General features: G+C 52.7%; 3 protein-coding genes across 3 annotated transcripts in view; 1 reads left to right on the forward strand and 2 right to left on the reverse strand.

The window, feature by feature from the left end:
- Positions 1-642: 642 nt before the first annotated feature.
- TM6SF2 (transmembrane 6 superfamily member 2) lies at positions 643-4,177 on the reverse strand. Its single transcript, XM_048927477.1, has 10 exons — positions 4,050-4,177; positions 2,607-2,707; positions 2,425-2,522; positions 2,205-2,308; positions 2,037-2,119; positions 1,800-1,924; positions 1,594-1,695; positions 1,403-1,495; positions 1,214-1,333; positions 643-983 (listed from the first exon to the last, which is right to left on the reverse strand). Exons 1-10 carry the CDS (start codon positions 4,139-4,141, stop codon positions 777-779), a joined length of 1,125 nt encoding a protein of 374 aa, XP_048783434.1. The 5' UTR covers positions 4,142-4,177; the 3' UTR covers positions 643-776.
- A 1,252-nt stretch (positions 4,178-5,429) lies between these two features.
- On the reverse strand, positions 5,430-23,665 carry SUGP1 (SURP and G-patch domain containing 1). The gene is made up of 14 exons (XM_048927242.1): positions 23,409-23,665; positions 23,076-23,247; positions 22,145-22,248; positions 21,471-21,698; positions 19,891-20,014; positions 19,209-19,312; positions 17,616-17,739; positions 15,424-15,941; positions 10,576-10,682; positions 9,787-9,964; positions 9,457-9,563; positions 8,494-8,639; positions 7,051-7,180; positions 5,430-6,531 (listed from the first exon to the last, which is right to left on the reverse strand). Exons 1-14 carry the CDS (start codon positions 23,443-23,445, stop codon positions 6,505-6,507), a joined length of 2,106 nt encoding a protein of 701 aa, XP_048783199.1. The 5' UTR covers positions 23,446-23,665; the 3' UTR covers positions 5,430-6,504.
- The window catches only part of GATAD2A (GATA zinc finger domain containing 2A), a 67,302-nt gene continuing 59,717 nt past the window's right edge, over positions 16,103-23,687 (forward strand). The window contains exon 1 of the mRNA XM_048927249.1: positions 16,103-16,113. The gene's annotated coding sequence lies outside the window, so the exon portion shown is untranslated. The remainder of the gene's footprint in view (positions 16,114-23,687) is intronic.

Consider the following 23,687-nt stretch of genomic DNA (forward strand, 5'->3'; position numbering starts at 1 on the left):
GGCCCTGCCCGGCTCCCGGCGCTGCGCAGGGCCGCCGGCTGCCAAGGTCACCGGTACCGGCACCGGCACCCCCGGTACCGCCAGGCGGGCGGGGAAACGGCGGGGCGGCCCCCGGGGGGGGCTGGAGCTCGGCAGGGCGACCTCCCCCCCCCCCCCTCCCCCCGGTCCGTCCCTTAGAACAAGGGCAGCACCGGGGAGGGGGCACGGATGGGGACCCTCAAATCGGCCGGGACGTGAACGGGCACCCGCGGGGCATCCCTAGACGTGTGCACATCCCTGCACGTCTGCACAGCTCTACACACGCGTGCACAGCCCCGCACACACGCATGCACCCCTCTGAGCCCCGCGTGCATCCCCGCTCCGCGCAGAGTCCCCCCTCCCTGCCGCATCCCCAGCACCAAGGGCAAGGCAAGGGCAGCACGGGCCGGGGGGGCGGGGGGTTTCACGGGAGGGGGACATGGGCAGCTGCTCTGGGGACACAGTGCACACACACCGGTGTTACAAAGCCGGACCCGAACTCCTTTATTTTGTAAACAGTTTTTCTTTTTTGTGGCGTGCTCCATGCTTCTGCATCCCAACAACCAGAACACGGGTGGGACGGGGGGAGGGGAGGGGGTCCATCACTCCCACCACTAAGACCCCCCCCCAGGCCACCCAGCCGCACACAGAGCTCGCCGAGTCCCCCCAGCGCATCCAGGACCACGGGGGGGCACCGGAGGGACCGGGGCATCGCATGGGACCCCTCCACAGCAGCATCCCATGGAGGGGCTGGCAGCTCACTGGTGTTTCTTGCCCCCCTGCAGGCTGCTGGAGGTGATGGGCAGGAAGAACGCGGGGCTGTGAAGGCAGCGGAGGGCGAGGAGCTGCGGCCCCAACGCATAAAGGACGTTTGTGATGAAGAAACTCCACCAGACGTCTTCGGGGGTCTGGTATGGGAAGGGCGTGCGGGAGTGCAGTGAGGAGCCCAGATGGGAGAACTGCGCCTGGGGACAGAGGAAGGGGTGGCACCGAGGGGTTCTGCTCTGCCCCACGTCCTATCTATAGGCTGCAGGCTCGCTCCAGCCTATTTCTGGCAAACTCATCCCCGGTTCCATTAAGATCCACTGAGGAATAATTAATTATCGGGCTGTAGAGGCAGCTCTGGGAGCTGCTCCAGATGCAGGGCGGGTGCCCACCTGCAACCTCCCCTTCCCCCCCAGCTCCTCGCCCTCACCTGTGCAATGGCCCCAGCGAACACCAGGCTCCAGTCGGGCAGCCAGGAGCAACCCGGGCGCAGCAGAGCGTAGATGCAGAGGCAGAGGAAAGGGAGGACGTAGAACAGGTAGATCAGCATCTGTGAGCAGAGGGACGGAGCAGTCGTTGTGTCCTGGGTGGCACAGGGGTCCCCACCGCCCGCACTCACCTGCACTTTGGGGTAGGCGACAGGGTCACGCAGGTAGGGCTCGTGCTGGTAGATGTACTCAAAGCAGGAGTCAGCAGGGCAATCCAGCACCACCTGCACGGATCCAAGGGCAGCAAGGAGCCCACCACAGTGCAAAGTCTGCCCCCCGCCAACCCCTCCCCATGGCGCATCTGGCCCCCCCCGGCGCTCACCATCCCCCTGAAGAAGGTGAAGGAAGCCATCAGAAGCAGGACCAGCACCAGCACCAGGTCGTGGGGCCGTTGGTGCAGCCACCTGCGCTGCTCCCGTTCGGTCTGGGGGGGAGATAAGGGTTGTTGATGCCCCGTGGTGCTGGGCTCTGCCCCATGGTGATGCCCCACGGTCGGTGCTGCCCAGCCCCTGCCCCATTGGTGCCCACCTGCTCCGCTGTGAGGCACGGCACAGCCCTGGGCTGCTGGAAGAGCCGCCTGCCCGCCCAGATGGGGATGAGGACGTAGGGCAGATTGAGCAGGAAGGCAGCGTTGATGTCAGAGCTGTATTTGCCTGAGGAGGAGGACGTGGGGTGGGGGGAGAGAAGCACATTGCCCAGCACTCATCTCTGGGGCAACAGCGTGGGGTGCTGTTGGTGCTGGCATCCCCCCCACAGCCCCATTACCTATCAGGTTCCCAAGCAGGAAGACGAGGATGCTCATCACCAGAGAGCCCAGCCAGAAGAGACCCAGGCTCCTATAGCTCTTCCTGCAGAGTCAGTGCGGTCAGAGCCCAGCACACAGCTCCCCCTTCACCCCCCCCCCCCCACCCTCAGCCCCCCGGCCCCGCTCACCGCTGGCTCATGGCTGTGATCATGGCAAGGTACAGCCCGTAGTGCACGATGCCATCCCAGTAACAGATCATGATGCCGTGTGCTGTGCGCAGGTACGGCTCACCCTGAGCAGACAGCAGACGTCACAAGGTGGGGGTGAGCACCTTCCCCATCCCCAAACCCCCTCAGGATGAGTCGGGTGCTGCTTTTGGCCACTCCAATGATTGCAATGGGGCTGTACCTCTCTCACGTAGACCTCTGCAAAACCCGAAATGAAGCCATCCTCCTCCAGTGAGATGATCAGATCGATGGCAGAGACAAAGGAGAACACCACGAACACTGCACGAAGCAGCAGGGAGGGCTCAGCGTGTGACCCCACTGCCCAACGGGGGGACTGGGGGTGCTGGGAGCCCCGGCACTCACCGCAGAACAGGGGGTCCTGGAAGTAGCTCCCAGCACTGGCAAAGTAGACGAAGGCGAGCAGCACAGCAAGGAGCAGCACGGCCACCAGCAGCAGTGTGTTGCTGTAGGACAGGAAGGGGGGTCAGGCAGGGGGGGCCCGTGTCCCCCGTGTGCCTCATTTCCCCCATCCAGCTTGCTGATTATAAAATGAACAGGCAATGAGAAGACAAACACTGCAGATTTGTCTGAGGAGTGCAAACATATTATAGGCAAACCCGTCCTGAGCTCACTGCTACCCTCCCGGGGGAATTGCATTAGCAGGGGTCTGCTCCAGCCAATTCTTCTGCCTCTCGTGTCTTCTGAACACGTTACGGCATTTTTTACCCCAGCCTTTAACCGCAGCACCAAAGAAATGGAACAGGGGAAGCGCCGCTCGCTGAGCACAAAGGCATCGCTGCGTGCCAACAGCTCACCCTGTAGGAAACTCCCATCGCAACCCCAAAGACCCCCGACCCGTTTGCTTTGTGCCGGGGAGGGGGGCAGGGATGGGATGGGGAGGGGTGGGTGATGGGGTGGGCATCGCAGCGGCTCTGAGTGGGGCTGGGGTTGTCTTCACCCCCCCCCCCCCCCGCCCCCACCCGCACACTCTGGGCATCCAAAACCGACCGATACTCATTAAAAAAAAAAAACCAACACCAAAACAATCAAATGATTTAACTGTCAACGCATAAGTGCATTATTAGTAGTGTATAATTAATTACTACATGACTAATTACTCCCCTGGAATGATTAATTCAGAATTCAAATACAAGAGCGGTGCTGGAGCAGCACGAAGGAGGGATCCTCCGGTCACCGTCAGACGTCACCCTGTGTGATGGGGCGGGGGGGGGACATACGGGGCTGCGTCCCCACGGGGCAGCATCTGCGGGTCCGCTGCCGGGCACAGGGGGTGAGGATGGGGCCGTTGTGGGGCAGAGGCACCAACCCCGCCTTGATGGCCATGGGAGGGGATTGGGGAGCTGTGGGGCCGGGGCTCAACGCCCGAGGCGGGGGGGGGGGAAACGGAGGTGAGCGGAGGGGTCGCGCGGCGCAGGCAGCAGCGCTGGAGGGGCTGGGCGTTATGAGGGGGAAGCTCTGAGCGCCCCGACCCCATCGGCGGGCCTGGGTGACCCCAAGTCTGCGTTGTGCCACGAACCCGAGCCGCCCCGCATCCGCCGATACCGCAAACGCAGCCGCGGGATGAGAGCCCAGCGGGATGTTCTGCGGGCCCGGCCGGGGCGCAGCGAACATCCCGCACCCGAACCGCAGCCCGACCCTCGGTCCGGGCCGCACCGAACCCCCTCGGCATCGCCCCGGAGCCCAAAACCGTCCCGCGTCCGCGGCATTGTCCAAACCCCGACGTTTCCCCGCGCCGCCCGTTGCTCCATCCCGGCCCGGAGCGGTGCAGCCCCGCACCGAACTCACTCCGCCAACGCCGCAGCGCCGCTCAGGCCGAGAGAAACGGGGAGGGCGAGCAGAGGGGGGGCGAGAGCGCCCGGCCCGGCCCGGAGCTGCATCCCCGGAGCGCCGCCGCAGCCCCGACGGACTTCGGCCCCGGGCCGGACACAGACAGCGCCCTTAAAGCGACAGCGGGGAGCAGGGGGGGTGCGCGGAGGGGAGGGGGCTCAGAGTCCCTCCGGTACGGGGCTGGGATGTGGGAGCTGCAGTGTGGGAGAGGGGAACCCGGGGGCTTTGAGAATTGGGGTGGTTTTGTGTTTATTGTTTTTTTTTGTGTGTGTTGGGTTTTTTTCCCCCCTTTCCAATTCATTCCGGAAATGGGGATCGGTTTGTATTATATGTACGTATATATGTTATAGCCAAGTCGTGCTGGAGCTCTTAAGCACTTAATGGCGCCAGGAGGGCACGGCTCTTCACAGCATGCAGGGGAGAGCAAAAGTGCATGAAAGCCAACGAGCGGGTCAGCAACGAACGGAGCCGAGCAGAGCGCTGCAGCCCTGCGCTCCGTGCCCTGCTGTGAGCCCAGCACCGTTCTGACCTCCTCCTCTCAGCCCTGCTGCAGCAAAAGCTCTTCCCTCTGCTGAACCCCCGCACCGCTCAGCAGAACCCGAAGCTTCAACCTTTCCCCACTTTCCCAACGCTTTCACAAACGTTGCCACTGTGTCACTTCGCTGCCCTTTCGCTTCGCGGTTCGGGGAGCGATGGAAGAGCTCCGCACTTTGCCCTGGGCTGGGAGGCGGCACGCAGCGCTGCTTCGTCAGCATCGCGGGCCGCACAGCTCACCGTGGAGCTCGGCTCTGGGGAGGGACAACGCAGCCCTGCCCCCCAGAAAGCAGCCCATGGGAGCAGGAGGAAGGTGGGCACTCGGGGATGGGAAGGGATAACAAGAGCGCGAGGAGGAACGGCTTTAATCTCCACGTGCCTCTTGGTTTCATGGTTTCGCCGCCCTCTTTTTAATAAATAAATGCTAAAAGAAGCCTTGTTGCTTTATTCACAGTAACTACAAATGGCATTTGCAGTCCAGGATGAATCCTGATCGTCCAACACTACGCAGGCAAGCCAAAACCAGACACCCCTGCTTCAGCCTCAAAGGGAGGCAGACAGCTTTGCCATCACGCCAGCAAGCCCAGATGTCACACTGAGGTCACACTGAGGTCACACTGACCTTCCCCATTTAAGCAGAATTCCTGCCCGGTCCCCTATCTTTGTTTCCCCACCTCCCTCCTGTTGAGCTGCACCAAGCGCAGCCCTGGGCACAGAGCAGCAGGAGCAGGTGATGCTCAGGGCCCCACGAGCTCCCATGGCAGCTCAGTGTCTGCATGGAGCCACAGCCCCCCCTGCTCAGAAGGAACCCCTGTTGAATTCAGAGTTTCAGATGTTTTTATTGAAAGTGAAGCCCTGGGCTGGGGGACGTGAAGAGAAATGAACAGAAGAGAATCACATCCCAAATATTTGGATTGAGGGAAAAGAAAGGCAAAACAAATAAACAAGCAGAAACTTTGTTTTCTCGGAGATGAAATGGATCCAGGGGCAGCCATGGTGAGAGCGCTCTGCCCAGTAAGTCACTGATTAAAAACTAAGGAACAAATGAGCTTTATTTTATTTACAGAATGAATGAACGAGGGAAATTTGTACTTGCAGCGGTTTCTCTTTGTGACAACAAAATCCCAACAGCCTTTGATAAACTGTGGAGCAAAGTTTGGCTTTTTGTCACCCACGTCCAGATGCACACAGGTGGCTCGTTCTGCTCAGAAGCTGTGGGTGAATTTAGTGTTCAAAGCACGAGGCCGCTGTCTCTGAAGCTGAATGAAATCCCCTCTGCCCCTCAGCTCCACGCGCTGCTCCCAACCTCCTCTTCTGGAGGGCAGAGGTGCAATGAGGAGGCACTGGTTGTGCAACGTCGCCTGGAGGTCAGGCTGCACTTCTGGCTTCACGACAGCACAGGAGCTCAGTTTGTCAGGGAATAAAGGCCGCTCAGGAGCCCCCAGCGCAGGGTCAGACAGTCCCTTTTTATCTCTGCAATTAAAAAGGAGCAGCACAGGCTGCACATCTGAAGAACAAAGGATCTACGGCTACGCGAGGAACGCATTCTTTGTCAGTAACACAGCGCTGAGATCGGAGCCCCTGATGCTGCGGGGATCTTTGGAGCTGCCCTGGTTCTCAGCAGGGCACTGCGTTCACGTCTCCATCCTCACCCGCTCCGCTGCCCCTCTGGATGCCACCCAGGCCTCCTCACAACGGCCATGGCGGCCCTGAAGCGCGTGGTGAGCAGGCCTGCAGCCTTTCTCCCGGCTGAGAGATGGCACCGTGACCTCAGGAAGTCATCAGTATCAGCAAAGAAGAGAATGATAATGCGATTTCATAACATTTTCACAGTAAAAAATGACAATTGTTTGGCAAACACGCCGTCCCAAAAACATTCTCAGTAGTAAGGTCGCCGTGGGTTGTTCTGCAAGGAATAACAAAGGGAAATTAATCAGAATGGCCGCCTTCACAGCACAACGAGCGTTTTGAGCTTCATTATCTGAAAAAGCCACTGAAACGTGACATTTCTGACAGCAAAACCTGAGGTTTCCCATCACTAAGCACAAAGGCAGCTCTCTGGATGCGCTGGCACGCCAAACTAAGAGGCAACTGCGAGCTTGCAAGCCTTTCACAGGCAGGAAAACAATTATTCAAAATAAGCCAGGGATTCACGGACAACCCAGCTGCCTCCTTTGTGTGCAGCACCTACACTTGGTGTCTGCACATCAAACCACAGCCAGCATCCTTTGCATCACAGAAGCGCAGTGAGGAGACGCACGCAGGCAGGCGCCGGGTAATGGGAATTCAATTCGGAATGAGAATGAATCAAAGGAACGTTCACAGAATTTGATCTGTTGGTTCAAGTTCCACTGGAAACACTCCTCTCTCTTCTGCCTTTTATCAGATAGCTCGGTGGTTTTGTCTGTGTGCCTGCCCTGCTTACCAGAGGGTTGGGGCGGAAGCGGTAGGCGAGCATCATGCGCTTACGGAACGCCTCGTACTCATCGTCCTCCTTGGTCAGCTCTGCAGGACGGTCGATGCCGAAGCCAGCACCATCCACAGCAGTGGTCCCCCTGTTCAGAAAGGCAGAACAAAGCTGCTGAGGGAAGCAAGCAGGGCAGCTCACCTGAAATGCCCACTCAAGATGGCAGGTAGGAGCAAATTCATCGTGCCTCTGCGTTGTCCTTTCAAATGCCTGCTGTCGTATGTTGGAAGCAGCACTGTGAGTTTGTGTGTGCTCACCCTGTTAGAGCTGGAGCAGAAATACTGTCCCCCCATCCAGCAATGCTGGACAAGCAGAGCAACCTCAGGCAGCCAAAGCTGCAGGTCTGTGCCTCACGGATGGAGGCAGGCAGCTGCTCAACCTCCTTTACTCCACAACAACCCAGAAGTGACACCAGCTCATCTCTACCTCCACTGCCACCTCCTTAGCAATTCTGAGATGGCAAATCCAAGCAAAGCACAACCCTGCTTCAACCCTGTGACAGACAGAAGCATCTTTCCTTCTGCTGTTTTAAAGCCTCGCTGCTCTGAACACTGGGATCTTTCATCAAGGTCTCCTCTGAACAAATAATTGCACAGCCAGAGATCTTCCTGCAGTAAGCAAAGAAGTGCTTTGTAGAGATGCTTCATATTAGGCAGCAAACAAACAACTGTTATTTATAAAAGGATCTAATGCTAAAAAATAACTCAGAGCATTTCCTATCACCAGTAGCTGCTTCTGAAGTTCAGCATATGCCACCAACAGATGATCCATACAAAAAGATACGTTCATCTATTTTCGGATGGAACTCTACTGAAGCTTTATTGTCTACAAAGTGTGATGGAGTCAGTAAACCCCCGTGCAAAAAAGGAGCTGCACAACCACACAAAATGCTTGCTGCTATGAGGCTCAATGTTTTTTCTCATGGGTGCACCAGGAACATGATGGTTAACTGCCTTCCACCCACAGCATGCCAGAGGCCGGCCAGCAGGCACCAGGAGTGCTTCAGATCCTCTTGAGGATTTAAATCAATGCAGAGGCATGTCCTGGGAGGGATGAGGGGCACACATGGTGCTATCTGTGTGTAACAGAGGGGAAAGTGAAGAGCAGGAACCTCAGGAAAAAAAAAACAAACCAGGCTGATTGAGATTGGAAACAAAAGGCTCCCAGGCTCAGCTCACACCTCCTGCCTGAGGTAACAGGAACAAATTCAGTCCTGGCAGAGAGAGAACCCCAAAGAAATCAGAAACAATTTTCCTCCTCTGCTGAGAGGATTCCATATTCCGTGCAAGTGATGAATTACAGCCACATTCATTGCAGCTGCTTCCAGTAGGCTAGAGCAGGAGCATCAATTATCAGCCTAAGAGGAAAGGACTGAATCAATAGTAGAAGAACTCTGCTTACTTGCTGACTGGGTTTTTAATCCCCTGTCCATCCGAACCGAGCCCCTCGCCTTCCTTCCAGCCCATCTTCATCAGCATTTGATAACCTATGTTTTCCACAGTCAGTTTGAACTCTTTGTACTCAGAATAATCTGGTTCACGTCCTTCCTGCAGGAAGACAAAAGGCAGAGCTGTTTGGTTTGTACGTGAGCAGACAGACCTGCTTGTGGGTCAAGGGAGAGAAAAATCAGCTCCAGCTACTGGGAGTTAAGACTGTTCTGGCAAACAGTTAATAACCAGCACAATCTCCTGGGACTCTATTTCTGCACAAACACGGAGAAGAAAACAGGTAAATGATAAAGCACTGCACAGTCACGCAAGCCCTGTAACAACCTGCAAGAAGCAGGGAATGCTTCTGTGAGATTAGGCTGAGACACACTCAGCTTCTGAATTTCAAGTTGCTCACTGAATCGAGTTTCAGATACGGTTCCTATATAAACAAGGATCTCCAGGGAACAGAAGAACCCATGCTGGTTGCAAGAAAACATCATCAAGGACGCCAGCATCAAGAAGTTCTACAGTTTAGGAAGAATCGACAGCTATGAGGTCTTTTTCATAAGCTTTTTGTGTGCTTTATGCTTTTACCTACTGCAATTGTCTGGATAAAAACTTGAATTTGCCTTGCTTGGCATCAGCCACCACTTGTTTTAAACAGGAACTGCAGACAAACAGTGGGGAACCAGAGAGGTTTGTCTCTAATCCCAGCTAAGCCACAAACACCACCCAAACATTTTGCTTCCCAGTTTACTACCACTGCCAAGAGTGAAAACCTATAGAAGGAACACAGCCCCCGTGGTGAGGGGAGAAGTACTTCAAAGCTGCATGGTAGCAACCTGCTCTGACAAAGGGCCTGAGGTCCCACCCTCACTGCTGCAGGACAAATCTGAAGCTCTGCCACTGCCCTGGGAAATCTCTGCTATTTTACCTTCAGAGCCTTGAATGTCTCCATGAATTTTTCCAGCTCGTCTGGTGGAAGGAAGTCTCCAATGAAATGCTTCCCTCTGCCCATCTGGGTCAGCTGCTCAGCCCACTCTGCCCAAGATACACAAGTGAAAACAGCAGTTACACAGCATTCTGTGCTTGGGAGTTTCAGATGATTTGAGAAGCAAAACACCTCCCAGGAACAAACTGCACCCAACAGGGAGGCAAATCAGCGACCAGCAACCCTGTGACTGCCATGCTGAGAACCTCAAACACCTCCCTCTGGAGGCCTCTGCACAACTGCAGAGCAGGGTGCTCACAGCTCCCCACACACCTCGGGTCTTGTCCATCTCCATGCGTCGCAGCTGGTGCTCCCACGTTCCCAGCTCACTGTCCACTTCTTCATCGCTGTCGTAGCCGTGCTGGTGCTGCTGAATTGCCTTTTCCCACATCATCTGCATTTCCTGCATGGCTTGCTTGTGCTTCATAATCATGTCATACATCTGCTGCATCTAGGAGAGATGCAACGGGGCGCTCAGCGACACAGAACAACACACAGGCAGCACAGCCCCCCACCCCAGCTGCCTCCCAGAACGCAGGGATGACAACCTCAGATCCCAGGGGGCAGCACGGCTGCTTGATCTGATCCACTCATTTCTCAGCTCCAACAGGAGCAAGGCGTGCTGCTTCCTCCAAGAGATGCACCTTGATTTCAGCACTGAGGACTTCTGCCACCTCGTCGTCCCCACACAGTTTGAACATCACCCTCATGTTCCAGTAAAAGCAAATCCTGCTCTCACTCCACCACAGCTTGCACGCACGCCCTCAGCTCCCCACTGCTAAAGCAATACATAACCAGCTGCAGATGAGACACCACAGACCTTATAGATTTTGGGTTTGGGTTTGGTAGCACAGCAATTGGCTGGCTTAGCTCGTATTCCCCAAAGCCCTCTAAGATAATTGTGCTGACTGCAGCACCAGCCGATTCTCAGGCATTCAGCACAAATCCCAGAGATTTATGTGGAGGACTTTCTTTGCTATCAGCCCCTCTGTTCTCCCACCTAAAGCTGCAGCACGAGACGCAGGCACACAAACCAATAAAGAAAGCATTTCAGGGCATTACCTCCTGCTGCTCCTTCAGCTGTTTCTTCTGGGCTTCAGAGAGCTCCGTCACACCCACCAAACCAACTGGTTTCCCTTTTTCGTAACCGAGGCCCTTGAGGTCCTGAACTGAAAGAAGCACAGGCAAAAGACTTTGGTAAATCAGAGACAGCCATCGAGGCGGCGAAGCCACATCTCCAGAGCTCCTTGTGAAGCTTCAGACCCATTTCAGAACTGCTGCATCCAGACTCTGAACTGCAGAGCAACCACTCGAAGGCAGAGGCAGGAAAGCCAGCAGCTCGCAGTGCCTTTGCCAGCCCAGATCACATTTGCAGAGTGGGAACCAACACCTCACCCCCCAGAGGTCACTCTGCATGGCAATTTCATATGGCATGCTTGAAAAATCATCGCTCCTTTCATCCTAATTCCCCTCATAAGGCTTCCTTGTGAACCCCGGCCAGGAGGGATAATTATTCTGACTGTATCCCATGCAGACCTGAGCCTGTCACCGTACTGCCAGCCTGTGCACTGAGTGCCTGCTGATTACTGTATAAACAGCAGCTTCATTCACAAAGAAAAGCGAACGACCATGTTAGAATAAAGACACAAGCACTGTGCTGCTTTGGAAGGTATCCCCAAGGAATGTGAGCTCCTGCAGGCTGAAGGAGAGCATTGCTTGGCTTTCAAAGAGGGGACAATCTAAGCCTGACAGCCCACCGATGCACCCTCCTTTTCCTGCAGCATCTCATTTGGAGGCTCCTCCTTTGGAATGACTCTCGCTGCTGCATCAGGTAAGCTCTGAAATGAGATACTAAGATTCTGTGGGCAGGGAACTGATTTAAAGTGCCCACACAACTCTGAGTTCAAAGCACACATTAAAGGAGTGGGGATGCCTCTGTGTCACAGAATCACACAGAATCACAGAGCTGTAGGGGTTGGAAGGGACCTCCAGAGATGTCTGCTGCACCATGAGAAAGGGCACCAGGAACACTGCTGGAGCTGCAGGAACAGATTTGCAGTAGAGGCTGCCTTACAAACACGGTCTGAATTTCTAGCAGAACTGGCAGCTCCCCTCCCTCCACAGCACCTCAGAACTGAGATCCCAGCACTTAAATATTGAAGGGATTAAAAGAAGACTCGCAACCACACTTGAAAGCACGTTGCATTTTGCAACACAAGGGAAAAAAAATCATTTTCTTTTCAATGACTGCAAAACCCCCAATTCAAACGGACGTCCAGACTGCAGCTAAATGACGCTTCATTAATTATTCATCACCTATTAATTATGAAGCCCAATAATAACAGGAGCATTGTTCGTGACACCAAACATCTGCACAGCATGCTAATCAGGCCCCAGGAGTTGGCTTCTGCCTTTCCCTTGTTCTCACCCAGGGCAACTGATCCAAGCCTTCTTATCTCCCTCCTTTCCCACTCGCTTTTGGCCAAGCGTGCCACAATTGGGAAGCAGCTTCCTCAACTCCAGCCTCCCAAGGAGAGCATGGAGCAGCACAGCCAGCTGCCTCGCACAGCAAGAGCCTCTGTGCCAGCAATGGGAGTCAACTCTGCAGGAAGAGTTATGTAAAAGGCTGCAAGAGCCTTCCTGAGAGCAGGAAGCAATCGGCGGCGCCGCCCTGGGCCCGGCACCAGGATAAGCATTTCCAGCTCCCAAGAAGTAAGAGCAAATAGAAAAATGGACCTGTCTGCTATTGACAAAGAGCCCGATTTTCTGTCTCGGAGAGCAGTGAGATTTGGAGACTGTTTTAAGGAACGCGATCCGCTGCTCCATGTGGAAGTGGCTATAAATAAGAAGCTGGCTCCAAACGCGATGCGAGGCCGAGGCAGCCCAGCACCAGCCCTCGCCAAGGATTCACCTCCTGTCTCAGGGCATGGGAAAGCTTTCTCTGAATGCACCGAGGAAGACTCTGCCCTTCACAGAGGTCAGCAGCTCTCTGGCTTCGTTCTGAATTGCATAAACACTCAGGCTAAGAGCCAGGCATGGCTCCAGAGGCCCCGTGAGCTGGTGGTCTGCCAGCACATATAACCACCTTAAAGGAGAAAGGTAAGACCGTAGCATCTTCTCTCACATCCCAGCAAGCATATGCCACTGCTGCTTCCTGTGCTAAAGCTTCATCTGGTTCGTCTGCCTGCTCTGTGGCACCTTGCAGACTTTGTGCTGAGATGAAGCTGAAGGAGCCACTGCAGCAGCTCAGCTCAGAGGGATGTTTTTGTAGGCTTGGCCCGAAGCATCACAATACAGAGAAGTTGATAGAAAAGCAAAGCTCCGCCCAAAGCCTACATCTGAAGACAGAAAAACCTATTAGTAAGAGAGATCAGTCAACATGTTTGCATAAAAACAGGTAATATGGTTTATAGGTGCCTTACACCAGGCTAGCATCAGGCAACACAATGCAAAAGAGAAGCTGCTCTCAGCCTCACGCCCAGCAGGCTTGGGAAAAGGGCATTTTTCCCTTCAATGACACCAGCTTTGCCTACAGGGTTAATGGTGCAGTCTATCTGCAGCACTGGCAGAAGGCTACCTGAAGGTTCATCCCTTCCCCACGTCCAAAGAGCTCATTAGAGCCGAACCAAACATCCTTTAAGAAGAGCAGAAGAAATCCCAGCACAGAAGTGCCTGAACTTTTGCTTTGCAGCCTGAAGATGGTACTCAATTAAAAGGAATCAGACTCAAACCAACCCACTATTGGGTTTCAGAATATTCTAACAGCAGCCTGCAGTATCCCATTAGTCCACAGAGTTCACTAACAGCAGTATCTCTGCTCTGTTCAGCTTCTCAGATGTATTAATCCCTGCAGCACCTATGCAGTTAAGTGCTTTGACATCAATATATTGAAGAGGAACCTTGTTTCTGTCCAAAAGAGCTACTTTTTCTCCACTCTGCAATACTGATTTATTACTACGAGTAGACAGAAAAAGGATCACAACAGTCCTCCACCACATTCAGTGCATTATGCTGAGGATAAAGGTCTGAGACACAGACATTTAGGGACCAGAGCACCTTGTGCAACCTGCCTTGCACAGAACAAGTTTAACTCGGAATTCTCTCCACCTGTCAGGTTGAAGATGTTAACTCTAGAAAGAGATTAGCCCATCTCGAGCAACAAATAAAACACCCCTTCCCCCTGCAGAGCAATTAACAGGGCACTAATGGTTGATTTGTTATGCCTAGCAAATTGTTTGCTGTCCTTTTCTGCTGCTTGACACAAAGCCCTGTGGAAAGTGAGCGTGAACACAGCTAGCAAGTCCCTGTCTAATTAAGGGGAGGCTAAAGAGCCAGGGGAGATTTCAGCAGGAAGCATGCTGCACTGAGCACATGGATACTCCTGCAGGCCCCCACTGCAGCAGGAGGTATTAAGATGGAATCTGATGCTTGTTTTGATAGCGCCTGCCCAGCTATCAGAGCTTCATCTAAGCTTCATTACTGTCTGCAAGAAAAAAAAAAGTTACTCTAGAGGCACAGAATAAGACTTCAGTATCTGATTTCTGGCTTACTACAAGCAGCAATTCAAGGTCAAATGGATCCATCCAGCCTGGTAACTTGTCCTGCACGTATGACATGCAGAGACAGGAATGCTGTACTGGACAGTGATCAGAAAAGCAGGCTGCATAGGAACTCCTCTTCCTCTCCATCTGAAGGGCCGGATGGGGAGATGGAGCCCTTCCTCCCTGATCTCTGCAGAACCAACACATCATGACACACTGCCAACCCAACATCTCGCCCAGGCCTAACAATCAAAGCTATCAGTGGCTGAGCAATTTCATCCTCTGAAACGCAGCCTAAGCAGAAGGCCCACTGATCCAATGGAGCAAAGAATCCCACAGGCTGACCATGTGCTGAGAATGATGTGATCTCACCCTGCAGCTCAGCAAATTATACCTTGTTTTCTGCTACTTGTCCCATTTCAGCCATTTTGCTATTGCTTTTTGGGAAGGTTCCTGTTATTACTTATTACTTTTCCCACGACTCTAGCCTCCCACCTTTCATTTTCTCTGTTTGCCAACACCGGCTGCCTACCCTGCATCTTCATTTGCTCCTTTTGCCACCCCTTCCCCACAACACACCAACTGAACAAAGGATTCAAAAACATCATCTAAAACATCTGCACCTATCTGCTGTCCTCGAGTGACTCAGTTTCTGCACGCATCTCTAACTGCCTGCCCAATTACCCACCTGCACACACACAGATGGGCCACAGGAGTTCAACCTCTGCAAGCTCACTGCAAGAGCCTGGGCTGGAAGAACCACCTCCAGCACTGCAGCACGGCTGCACCCCCCAGTGAACTTGGCAGGTGAAGCAGCACCAGCATCAGCCTCAGCACTGGATGAGGGTTACAATGCCTACTTGTAATCAAATGAACCAAAATGGGTATAAATTGGAACTGGGAGTTACACTGTGCCCACCAGCACCTGGGGAACAGCTATTCTTATTTAGCCTTCTGATCAGTTAGAGTGAGATGGAAGTGCTGCCCAGGGATTTTATCCTGCCATGGGGAATAAGCACAGTTCAGCTTTGATATTTGTTTTCTGAAGACTCTTCCTGAAATGAAATAGCCCTAAATAGCGTGGAGGCTGAGGCTCTAATGAGCTACAGCACAGCAGGGTTTTAGAGATAGCTGAAGAACGATAAGATCCAATCCCCGGTGTCAGCGAGATAAAGTGGTTTATCTGGGTTTCCACACAGGGAGAGTTAGCTGCTGGACCCAGCTGAAAGACAGAGGGCTGGCGACCAAGGAGATTACAACAGGAGATAAAGACTTGCTGGGCTTTCTGTTTATGCAGCCAGCTGAGCTAAGGCAGAAAGCCCTCCCTGGGAACAAACAGGTACGCAACCCAACCCACAGAGCCACTAACCTGACAGAGGGGAGGGAGAATCCAGCTGCTGGATGAGCTGCGGTAGGGGCAGTTCAACCTTGTCTTCCTCTGGCCCCCACCTGCTCTTCCGCTTCTTTTTAGTGGTGCCTGCTGCAGCTGCAGTGGTTGTTGCAGCAGTAGCTGTAGCCGTCTGATTAGGTGGAGTTGAAGAGGATGATGGTGAAGGTGAGGGCAACGGCTGGGGGACGGGTAAGGGCACGGGCAGCGGTGTGGGGATGGGTAAGGGCACGGGTAAGGGCGAGGGGACGGGCAAGGGCAAAGGTGAGGGCACAGGGAGGGGTAAGGGCAAAGGCAAAGGTGTGGTGGGTGCAGGTAACGGCAGAGACGATAAGCACAGGGGGGATGGAGACGCCTCAGGACTGGTCTTCCTTTTCAGACTGGGCTCTGCAGGCACGGGAGCGCTTGCAGCACTTGCAGCACTGGTTTTGGCCTTCCGGAACTCCTCCAGTTTCTGCCGGTAGTATTTGTAGCCTTTGCTGTTTGGCTCATATAAAAACCTATAGGGAAAAAGGAAGAAGCCTGGAGCAGCAGTCAGAGCCGGGGATGGGCACAGCAGTTTGCCCAGCGCTTCCCCTTCCTACCAGGAGCTGCTGCTCTCCAGCACCACCCCGTGTGCAGGCGCGTGTAACGCAGGGCTCTGCGCGCTGCTGCGAGGCGAACGGCGCGGCTTTGGGAGCAGGAAGCTGCTTCCCACTCCTGGGTGAAGCACGGCTGTTCACAGCGCCACATCAGCACACAGCGCCAACAGCACCGCGCTGTGGGAATGCAAAGGCATCCCCCAGAACCAGGGAAAACTGCAGGGGCACCACAACGTGTTGGGTTGCAGCTCAAGGAAGGAAACATTCACAGCTTTACCAAAGAGAATGCCAAACCACTGCCTAAAGAAACTGCTCCCAGCCCTCTGTGCTTCTAGCTTGAATTGATACTAACAGGCTGCTTCATTATACCACGATTCCTCCTCCTGTTCCTTCATACCCAATAAAAATACTTCTTTAGTTGTTTCTCCTTCCAGAAATAGGCATCTCTGACCTTTAGGGTAAAATAAAACTCCTTAGTCTCTGTAGGAAGAACATGAACAATCCTCAGTCTAGCAGCTATGCAAAAAAAAAAGACCAAAAACCCAAAAAAGACGATACACTTTGTTTATTATAAACACTCTTTTTGGGCTCCCTCCAATTTAAACACTTCATGCAGAAACTCTGTCTGCTCCCAATGCCTCTGCAACATTCCTGCTTCAGAGGAAGAGTTTAAAATCTGATCTAGCCTCTCCTTTTGACAGTGCCTGCTCCTACAAGCAGACACAGGAGACAACAGGCCTCCCCCATCTCTAGCTGCACGACAGCCACAGGCAACAAGCAGTTCAGTGACACTCTGAAATGCACTGAATTAAACCTTGCATTCCTCCATTTGAGTAGCAGGGTCGGGGATTGCTGCAGGAGCAAGCAGAGGGCAGGACGTCCATCCACCTGATGGAATCCCAACAGAGGAGGTAGGGTTCACCTGGGTCAGGTGGGACCACAGCGGTGTTTCCAAGTAAATCAGGGAGCAGCTCGGCTATCAGCACATCTGCTGAATGCAATTCACAACAAGGAGACGACCCAAGAGGGCCAGGAGGCAGCAAATAAAAAGCCAAAATATCAGCAGCAAAATAAGGCCTGCTGAACACAAGGCTGCTCCCAGAGAACACACGGCGTCGTCTGTAAGAGCAGAACAAAACCTGCATGACACCAAGGGGAGCCATTGAGCAGCTGCCAGTAAGCACCAAAGAGAACGATTCACATCTGATGCACTGAAAAAGATATTCCAAAGGGGGATGTAATGGTGGAGGAGAGCTACCTGTACATTAAAGATGCTGTGTAAAGAGCAACCCAGGAAATTAATTGGGCAGCAGCAGCGTGAGGGGTGGATGGGGGCTCACAACAGGACTCAGTTATAGGGAAGAGCTTAAAGGTCAGAATTATACCACTGGATTGCAGCAGAAAGCAGGTGGGAGGGGTGGAAGTCATGAGTTAATTCTGGAGAAAGCAAATCGATTCCTCTCTCTCTCTGTGCCCCGAATTGTAAAGCACCTTATAGCTGTAACGTCAGATTTACACCCACCATTATCCCTCCATAAAGAAAAGGACCCCCAAGGCCCCACCTCACCCCCAGCTGCAGGCTTCTTCCCTTACCTGAAAGCATGGTTCTCACGGTTGTTCTGCAAGGCAATTGCTTCCACCTCAGGACCCCCGTCTGCTATGAACCGGGCGAGTTTCTCAGCAAAGTTCTTTGTCTCTTCATCCTCTGGGGGTGAAACTTTAAGCAGGCTGTCAGTACTGGGCCCAACTCACACAAGCAACAGTCAAAGCCTATCTGTTCTAAGAACCCCAAGAGCAGAATAAGGGCAAAAGGTCGAGTTTAATTTTGAGAAATACGACACGCAAACAGTTTACATCACAGAAACACGACATTGCATTACAGCTGTACAACAGGAAGCAGAGGGGCACTCGTTCACACAGCACCATCCTCTGTGCCAGCAGCTAGATGAGAGCAGATTAAGGGACAGGCCAGCTTTTGTGTTCAAAGGGGGGCACTCATTGCTCTGCACGGCAAAGGAAGTCCTACTTCCTCGTGTCAGGCACTTCTCCATAATATCACGTCTCAGCACTCACAATTAACTCTCATTAAAGGTTTTGCCTCTGAAGTCCAGAGGTGTAAATGGGAGGAAAAAGCAGCCAAGTAGGAACACACAATCCCACGTGTATGCAGTGTCACTGCACACCCAACAGCCGCTATGGGGAGGGCTGCAGGACCGTGGAACGATCCCAGCTCTCACATGGGAGAGGCAACTGCTGCAGCCTCAGTCCAAAGGCACACAGGTCTCAGAGCTTCAGTGTTTCAAGCACGTTTGGTGTTCACAAGGAGCCAGGCAAACAGGTTATTTAGCCAGGACAGCCTTATAGGAGTTTGCTACCTGCACAGTACCAGCATGCTGGTACAGGACCAGGAGGCAGAGACATGATTATAAGTCATAACCTTCCCTTGATTCAGTACTGCACACTTGTAAAGTATGGATAATAGTGTTCATAGCTTCCAGGCTGCACTAGCAGCTGCATATTGGTAACAAGCTCCTTCAGCCCACAGTCTGTTAAGCCACCATTTGTTTGGGCTGTTAGCTCATCAGCATGGCAGCTAAATTGCATTAATATTCGTTTCCATAGAAAGGGAATCTGACAACAGGCCTGAAACAGAGGCTGGAAGGGAAGCACTGAATGCCCAGCCTGCAGACCACAACTCACCCACAACAATTTTGGTCTTCTAATGCAGTTAACCTTGTTCCATTGCCCACAGCACCTTTCTGTTGGCAGATCACCCACTTCTGCTGCTCTCCCACCTGAAATCAGTCCCTTATTTGCAAAGGATTACGTCCCAAGCAGGAAACAAAGGCTTCAGGTAGAGAAACAGCAGCAGAAATGAGGATTACATTCAAATAAACCTTTCTCATCGGTAACAAATCCAATAAGAACATGTGAGAACAAGCACTTTTCCTCAGTGTGTTTTCAGGACTGAAACAAGCCCCTTCCATGAAGTGTGCTTAAATACACTGTGGGCTTGGGAGTCTGATGCCAGAGGTCACCATCTCCACACATTTTGCAGTTTCATTTAAGGAACAGACAGCCAAATATCCATCCCCACTGTTCCCAGACACCTTTACAGTCACACAGAGAGCGAAGAAGGCAAACAAACTCTGTAACTTATATTCTTCAGATCTCAGTCTTAATTACCTTTCTGAGAAGAGGATGCCTGAGAACTTTGATTCTCTTTTCTTATCTCTGCCACTTTCTTTCTGTAGTAAAGGAATTCTCTGCTGTTCTTATCATGTAAAAACCTAAAGGTGGAGATGAAGGGGAAAAAAAAGGCAAAAAATACGAATCAGCAACAGCTATAAAAAAAAACAACACCAATCCCCCAGGGATGTAAACAGCCTGAACACAAAGAACCAGATAAAGAAATGACTCAGAATGCACTCAAACCGTGGGTTAGGCTGCCTCCAGCACGTGTAAACACCCCCAGCTTTAATCCAAGGACTTGTAGCCAAACGTTCTGTCTTCCTTCACAAATAACAGCCTGTCCTTCGCACACACAGGGAGCCCTCTGCCCTCAGCCAGCGATGGCAGAGAAGGCAGACTCAGCCCTGAGGTGCAGCCCAGCTCCCCCACAGGCCAGGTGAACTCCCAGGCTGTATTCCTACCTAACTGATCTGCTCCCACAGCACCACCACCTATGGCTTCCTGCCTCTGGTTCCCCAAAACAAAAACAGCGACACACAACAGAGCTCAAATCCCCCCAGCAGTAATTAAACCAAACCCCCTCCCCTGTGAGAACCACACGTACAAGGCTGATATTTGCCCCCCTACAAAGGCATGGTGCCCTGCTCTGGCAGGTGAGTTACAGCTCCAGACTTACGAAAACGCTGGGTTATCCTTGTAGTCTTCCATAGCGACCTTCTCTAACTCTGGTCCCCCTTCAGCCACGAACCTAGCCAGCTTTTCCACCACCTGGCGGGTCTCCGCATCCTCTGGGGGTAAAACTTTAAGCAGGCTGTCAGTACTGGGGTTCAACTCACACACCAAACAGGTAACAGGCACATTACTTCTAAGAACCACGGCGACAGACAAAAGTAGAACGGGAACGGGAAGAAAAAGGATGAAATGGGGGATCTGGTCTTACCCAGCTGTACAAATCACAATCCTGACGTCACAGCCAGCCCCCCTCCCTCCCCTGCTAGGAAGTGAGTATTTCTGAGCACAAGGAAAAAGCCTAAAAATGCCATCAGAACAGTTCAGAGCACAGCTTCAACTGGAATGTAGTTTGGTTCTGGTGACTCCACTCCACACAGAACGCATGGTGGGGAGGAATAGGACAACGTTGCCAGCTAAACATTACAAATCCCAGCTTCCACTGTTCTGTAACAGGACAGCAGAGACCTCTTGTGCAGCTGGAGCTACAGCTCTTCCTACTGACATATACCTGTGTCCCAGCCCTCGCATGGAGGGAATCCCATCAGAGACATGGAGAGGGGAAGCCTCCAGAAAGCTGCATTTCCTTCTGTGCCAAAGGAACCCACTGACAGTGGCTGGAGAGCTGACACAGGCCAAATGCAATGGAAACAAAACACACGTTTGTCTCCACAATGACATTTTGGGTGTGGAGCTGAACACAGAGCACCGTGTCCAGGAGCAGAGGCGTTTGCTCTGATCTAGACTAGTTTTGAACCCATGCTCTTTGCATTAAGGGTCCAGGTCCCATCTTCACTCTCAGCAGCCACTTCTCACATTCCTGCAGTACATTTCAAGCTCGTGTTCAGACCTGCCAGGATTACGTTTCAATAAATCCCACAGCAACAGCCAGACGTGTTTGGTAAACGCAACAAAAGGAATTGTGACACAAATCTTAGTGTGACTTTTTAGCAACACCAATCTAATTTTATACTTGATTAGCACATCCGTGTGAAATTCAGATTGTTGACCAAATCTGCCCTCCGGCTCCTCAGCCTATTGCTTATTGAAGTGCTGCTATTTCCTTCCTTGGTTTTATATCCTCTTCAAGCAGTTCAGACCTCTGAAGTGCGTTTTTCTATTGAGGCTTCAGGAAGAGGCAGGAACTTGGAATTTACCTGTTTCTACTTCTGTGACTTGTAGGTGATTTTACTCATTTATGCATGCAATTTTTCCCCCCTCTTCTCAATTGCTTGCCTTGCTATCTCAGAGAAAACAACCTTCCTAGATGTAAAACAGATCCAGTCCAACTCTAGTGAATGACCAAATGACCACCTCAGGCCAAACAAATAATCCCAGTCAGCTGCTCCCTCACAGCACTCAACCCTCAGCTTTTCCACCCAGAAATCTGCACACCAAAAACCTTATTGACAACTCACAGCACAAGGGAAAAGCCCAATCGACCTTCCAAGCTTCGACTCGCATCTCTACAGTGAGCAAACCCGAGCCACCAAATACAGAAAGGAACATCATTTGAACATCATTTACCTTTGATTTCCAACCACTGCTCATAATCTTCCTCCTCATCTTCATCTGGCGACTGAAACACACTGAGGCGGTTAACGACTGGGGTCTGTTTGGAATGGGAGTAGTTCTTCGCTTGCTGCAGCATGCTGCTCAGGACCTGACCGGGCCGCTTCCCAAACAGCAAAGGTTTCTTCCCAACATTTGGTGCAGCAGCGTTTGCCGAGTTATTAGTAGAACTTGGGGGAGGTTCTTAGAAAAGAATGAGGGGGGAAAATAATTCCTGTGCATTTTTACTGTTTTTATCTCAGCAGGTTATAAACAACAACTCAGGCAGTAACACATCTGCAACAGGCCGTCATTCTCAGAGTAAATTAAAGACATTGTCTGGCAAAAGCTTCATAACTAAGTGAAACTGTGGTGATTGCTACAAAGTGAGATCCAAGCTTAAAAAAAATAAGAATAAAAGATGCTTGTCTTTACAGCACCTACAGGTGGAAAGAAGTGCAAACGTTCCTACTGCATCCTGAAGGAAGACTTCAATCCAAACCTAAAGGGGTCACCACTGCTTGAGGACTTACTCATGCTGCTAACAGATAACAGCAAGGTTTCTAAAGTGAATATACCCAGAGGCAGCTCACACAAAGCTGGAACCATCAGGAGAAGGAAGGCCTCCTGTTGCTCAGAGGTCGACCTACCAGTACTCGACTTTTCCTTCTGCAGCTTGAGAAACTGCTGGAGGAAACTGCCATCATTGACAAACTTGTTGGAAACAGAGGCTTCGTTTTCAGTCCCGTCATCTCTAAACAGGAAAAAAAAATAGCAGGTGATGGTTAAGTGACAACTTTCCCAGTCCCCTCATAGACATTTAGTTTGGACAGGGAACAAAATCAAAAATTACTGATCTCTGGCACCTGATTTTGAGAATACAGCTATTCAGAAGCACAACAATCATTCCACTTGGTGCTTATAGCATCCACCTATGCTTCCCACCACATTAAAACAGGATTTCTCTTTGCACAGTTGGAGCTCTAAGCAAGCAGCTACTGGTGGAATTGCACTGACTCTTGGGAGTTAGGGTTGTGCAAAAAGATGATAATTGAGGAGAAGGAAAAAGTTCTTTAAGAAAGGGGTGGTGAAGCAGAACACGGGTTGCCCAGAGAGGTGGTGGATGCCTCAACCCTGGAGACACCCAGGGTCAGACTGGAGGGGCTCTGAGTGCTGATGGAGCTGCAGGCATTCACTGCAGGGAAGTGGGACCAGATGGCCTTTAAGAGCCCCTTCCAACCCAAACCTTTTATGATTCCCACAGGCACCTATCTGTTAACACGATGTGACAACACTGGGCAGACCTGCTAAACGCACAGAGCCCACTGCTGCCATTCCCAACATTTCATTAACTAACGAGCAGCTCCAACCCCTCCACATCGCCTTCAAGTGCCCATGAGGCCTCTTCCCACGTTGCTCCCCCTGTACAAACCCACTTCAACCATCCCACCCCACATCACATTCACCCCGTATCCCATATCTCACCCCACATCCCACCCCCATCCCATATCCCACATCCCCCCCACACCCTGTACTCCACAACCCCCCCCATCCCGTATCCCACCCCATTCCCACACGCACTCTCCGAGCAGCGGCAGCTGCTGCAGGCTCAGCGCGCTCTGCCGGGCCTGCTGCTCCAACCGGGCCTCGATCTCTCTCTTTTTCTGCGCTATCAGCTCCTCTTGCTGCAGGATATTCGCCGTCGTCTTGGCCGATTTCGACTGCGCGACCCCAAACCACCGACTGGCCTTCCCTAAGGGGGAAAAAATAAGGGGGGGACGCGATTACCGCCCGCTGCAGCGGGAGGAGCCGCCGGAGCGCGGAGCTCCTTTCGGGCCGAGAGGCTGCGGAGCGCGGAGTCCTCGAAGGTGGGCCGGGGAGGAGAAGGAGGCGGACAAAAAGGCCAAGCCGTACCCGGAGCATCCCGGTGGTGGTGGTGGTGATGGTCCATTTTGGAACTGCCGTCCCACCATGCACCGCGCTGAACCCGGGCGGAGCGGAGCGCGACGGAGCTGCCGCAAAGGCCTCTGGGAGCTGCAGTTCCCGAGCAGGCCTCGGGGCGGAAAGGAAAGGAGGGAGCGGAGCGCTTCGCTGAGGTGAGATTGCGGCCTCCGCGCTCCTTCCCAAGCCCTTAAGGCAGCTGCGCGACAGAGGGCGCTCGGACTATGACTCCCACAAACCCTCGCGCGGCGG

This window comes from Lagopus muta, chromosome 26 (genome assembly GCF_023343835.1).
Source record: "Lagopus muta isolate bLagMut1 chromosome 26, bLagMut1 primary, whole genome shotgun sequence".
NCBI lineage: Eukaryota > Metazoa > Chordata > Aves > Galliformes > Phasianidae > Lagopus > Lagopus muta.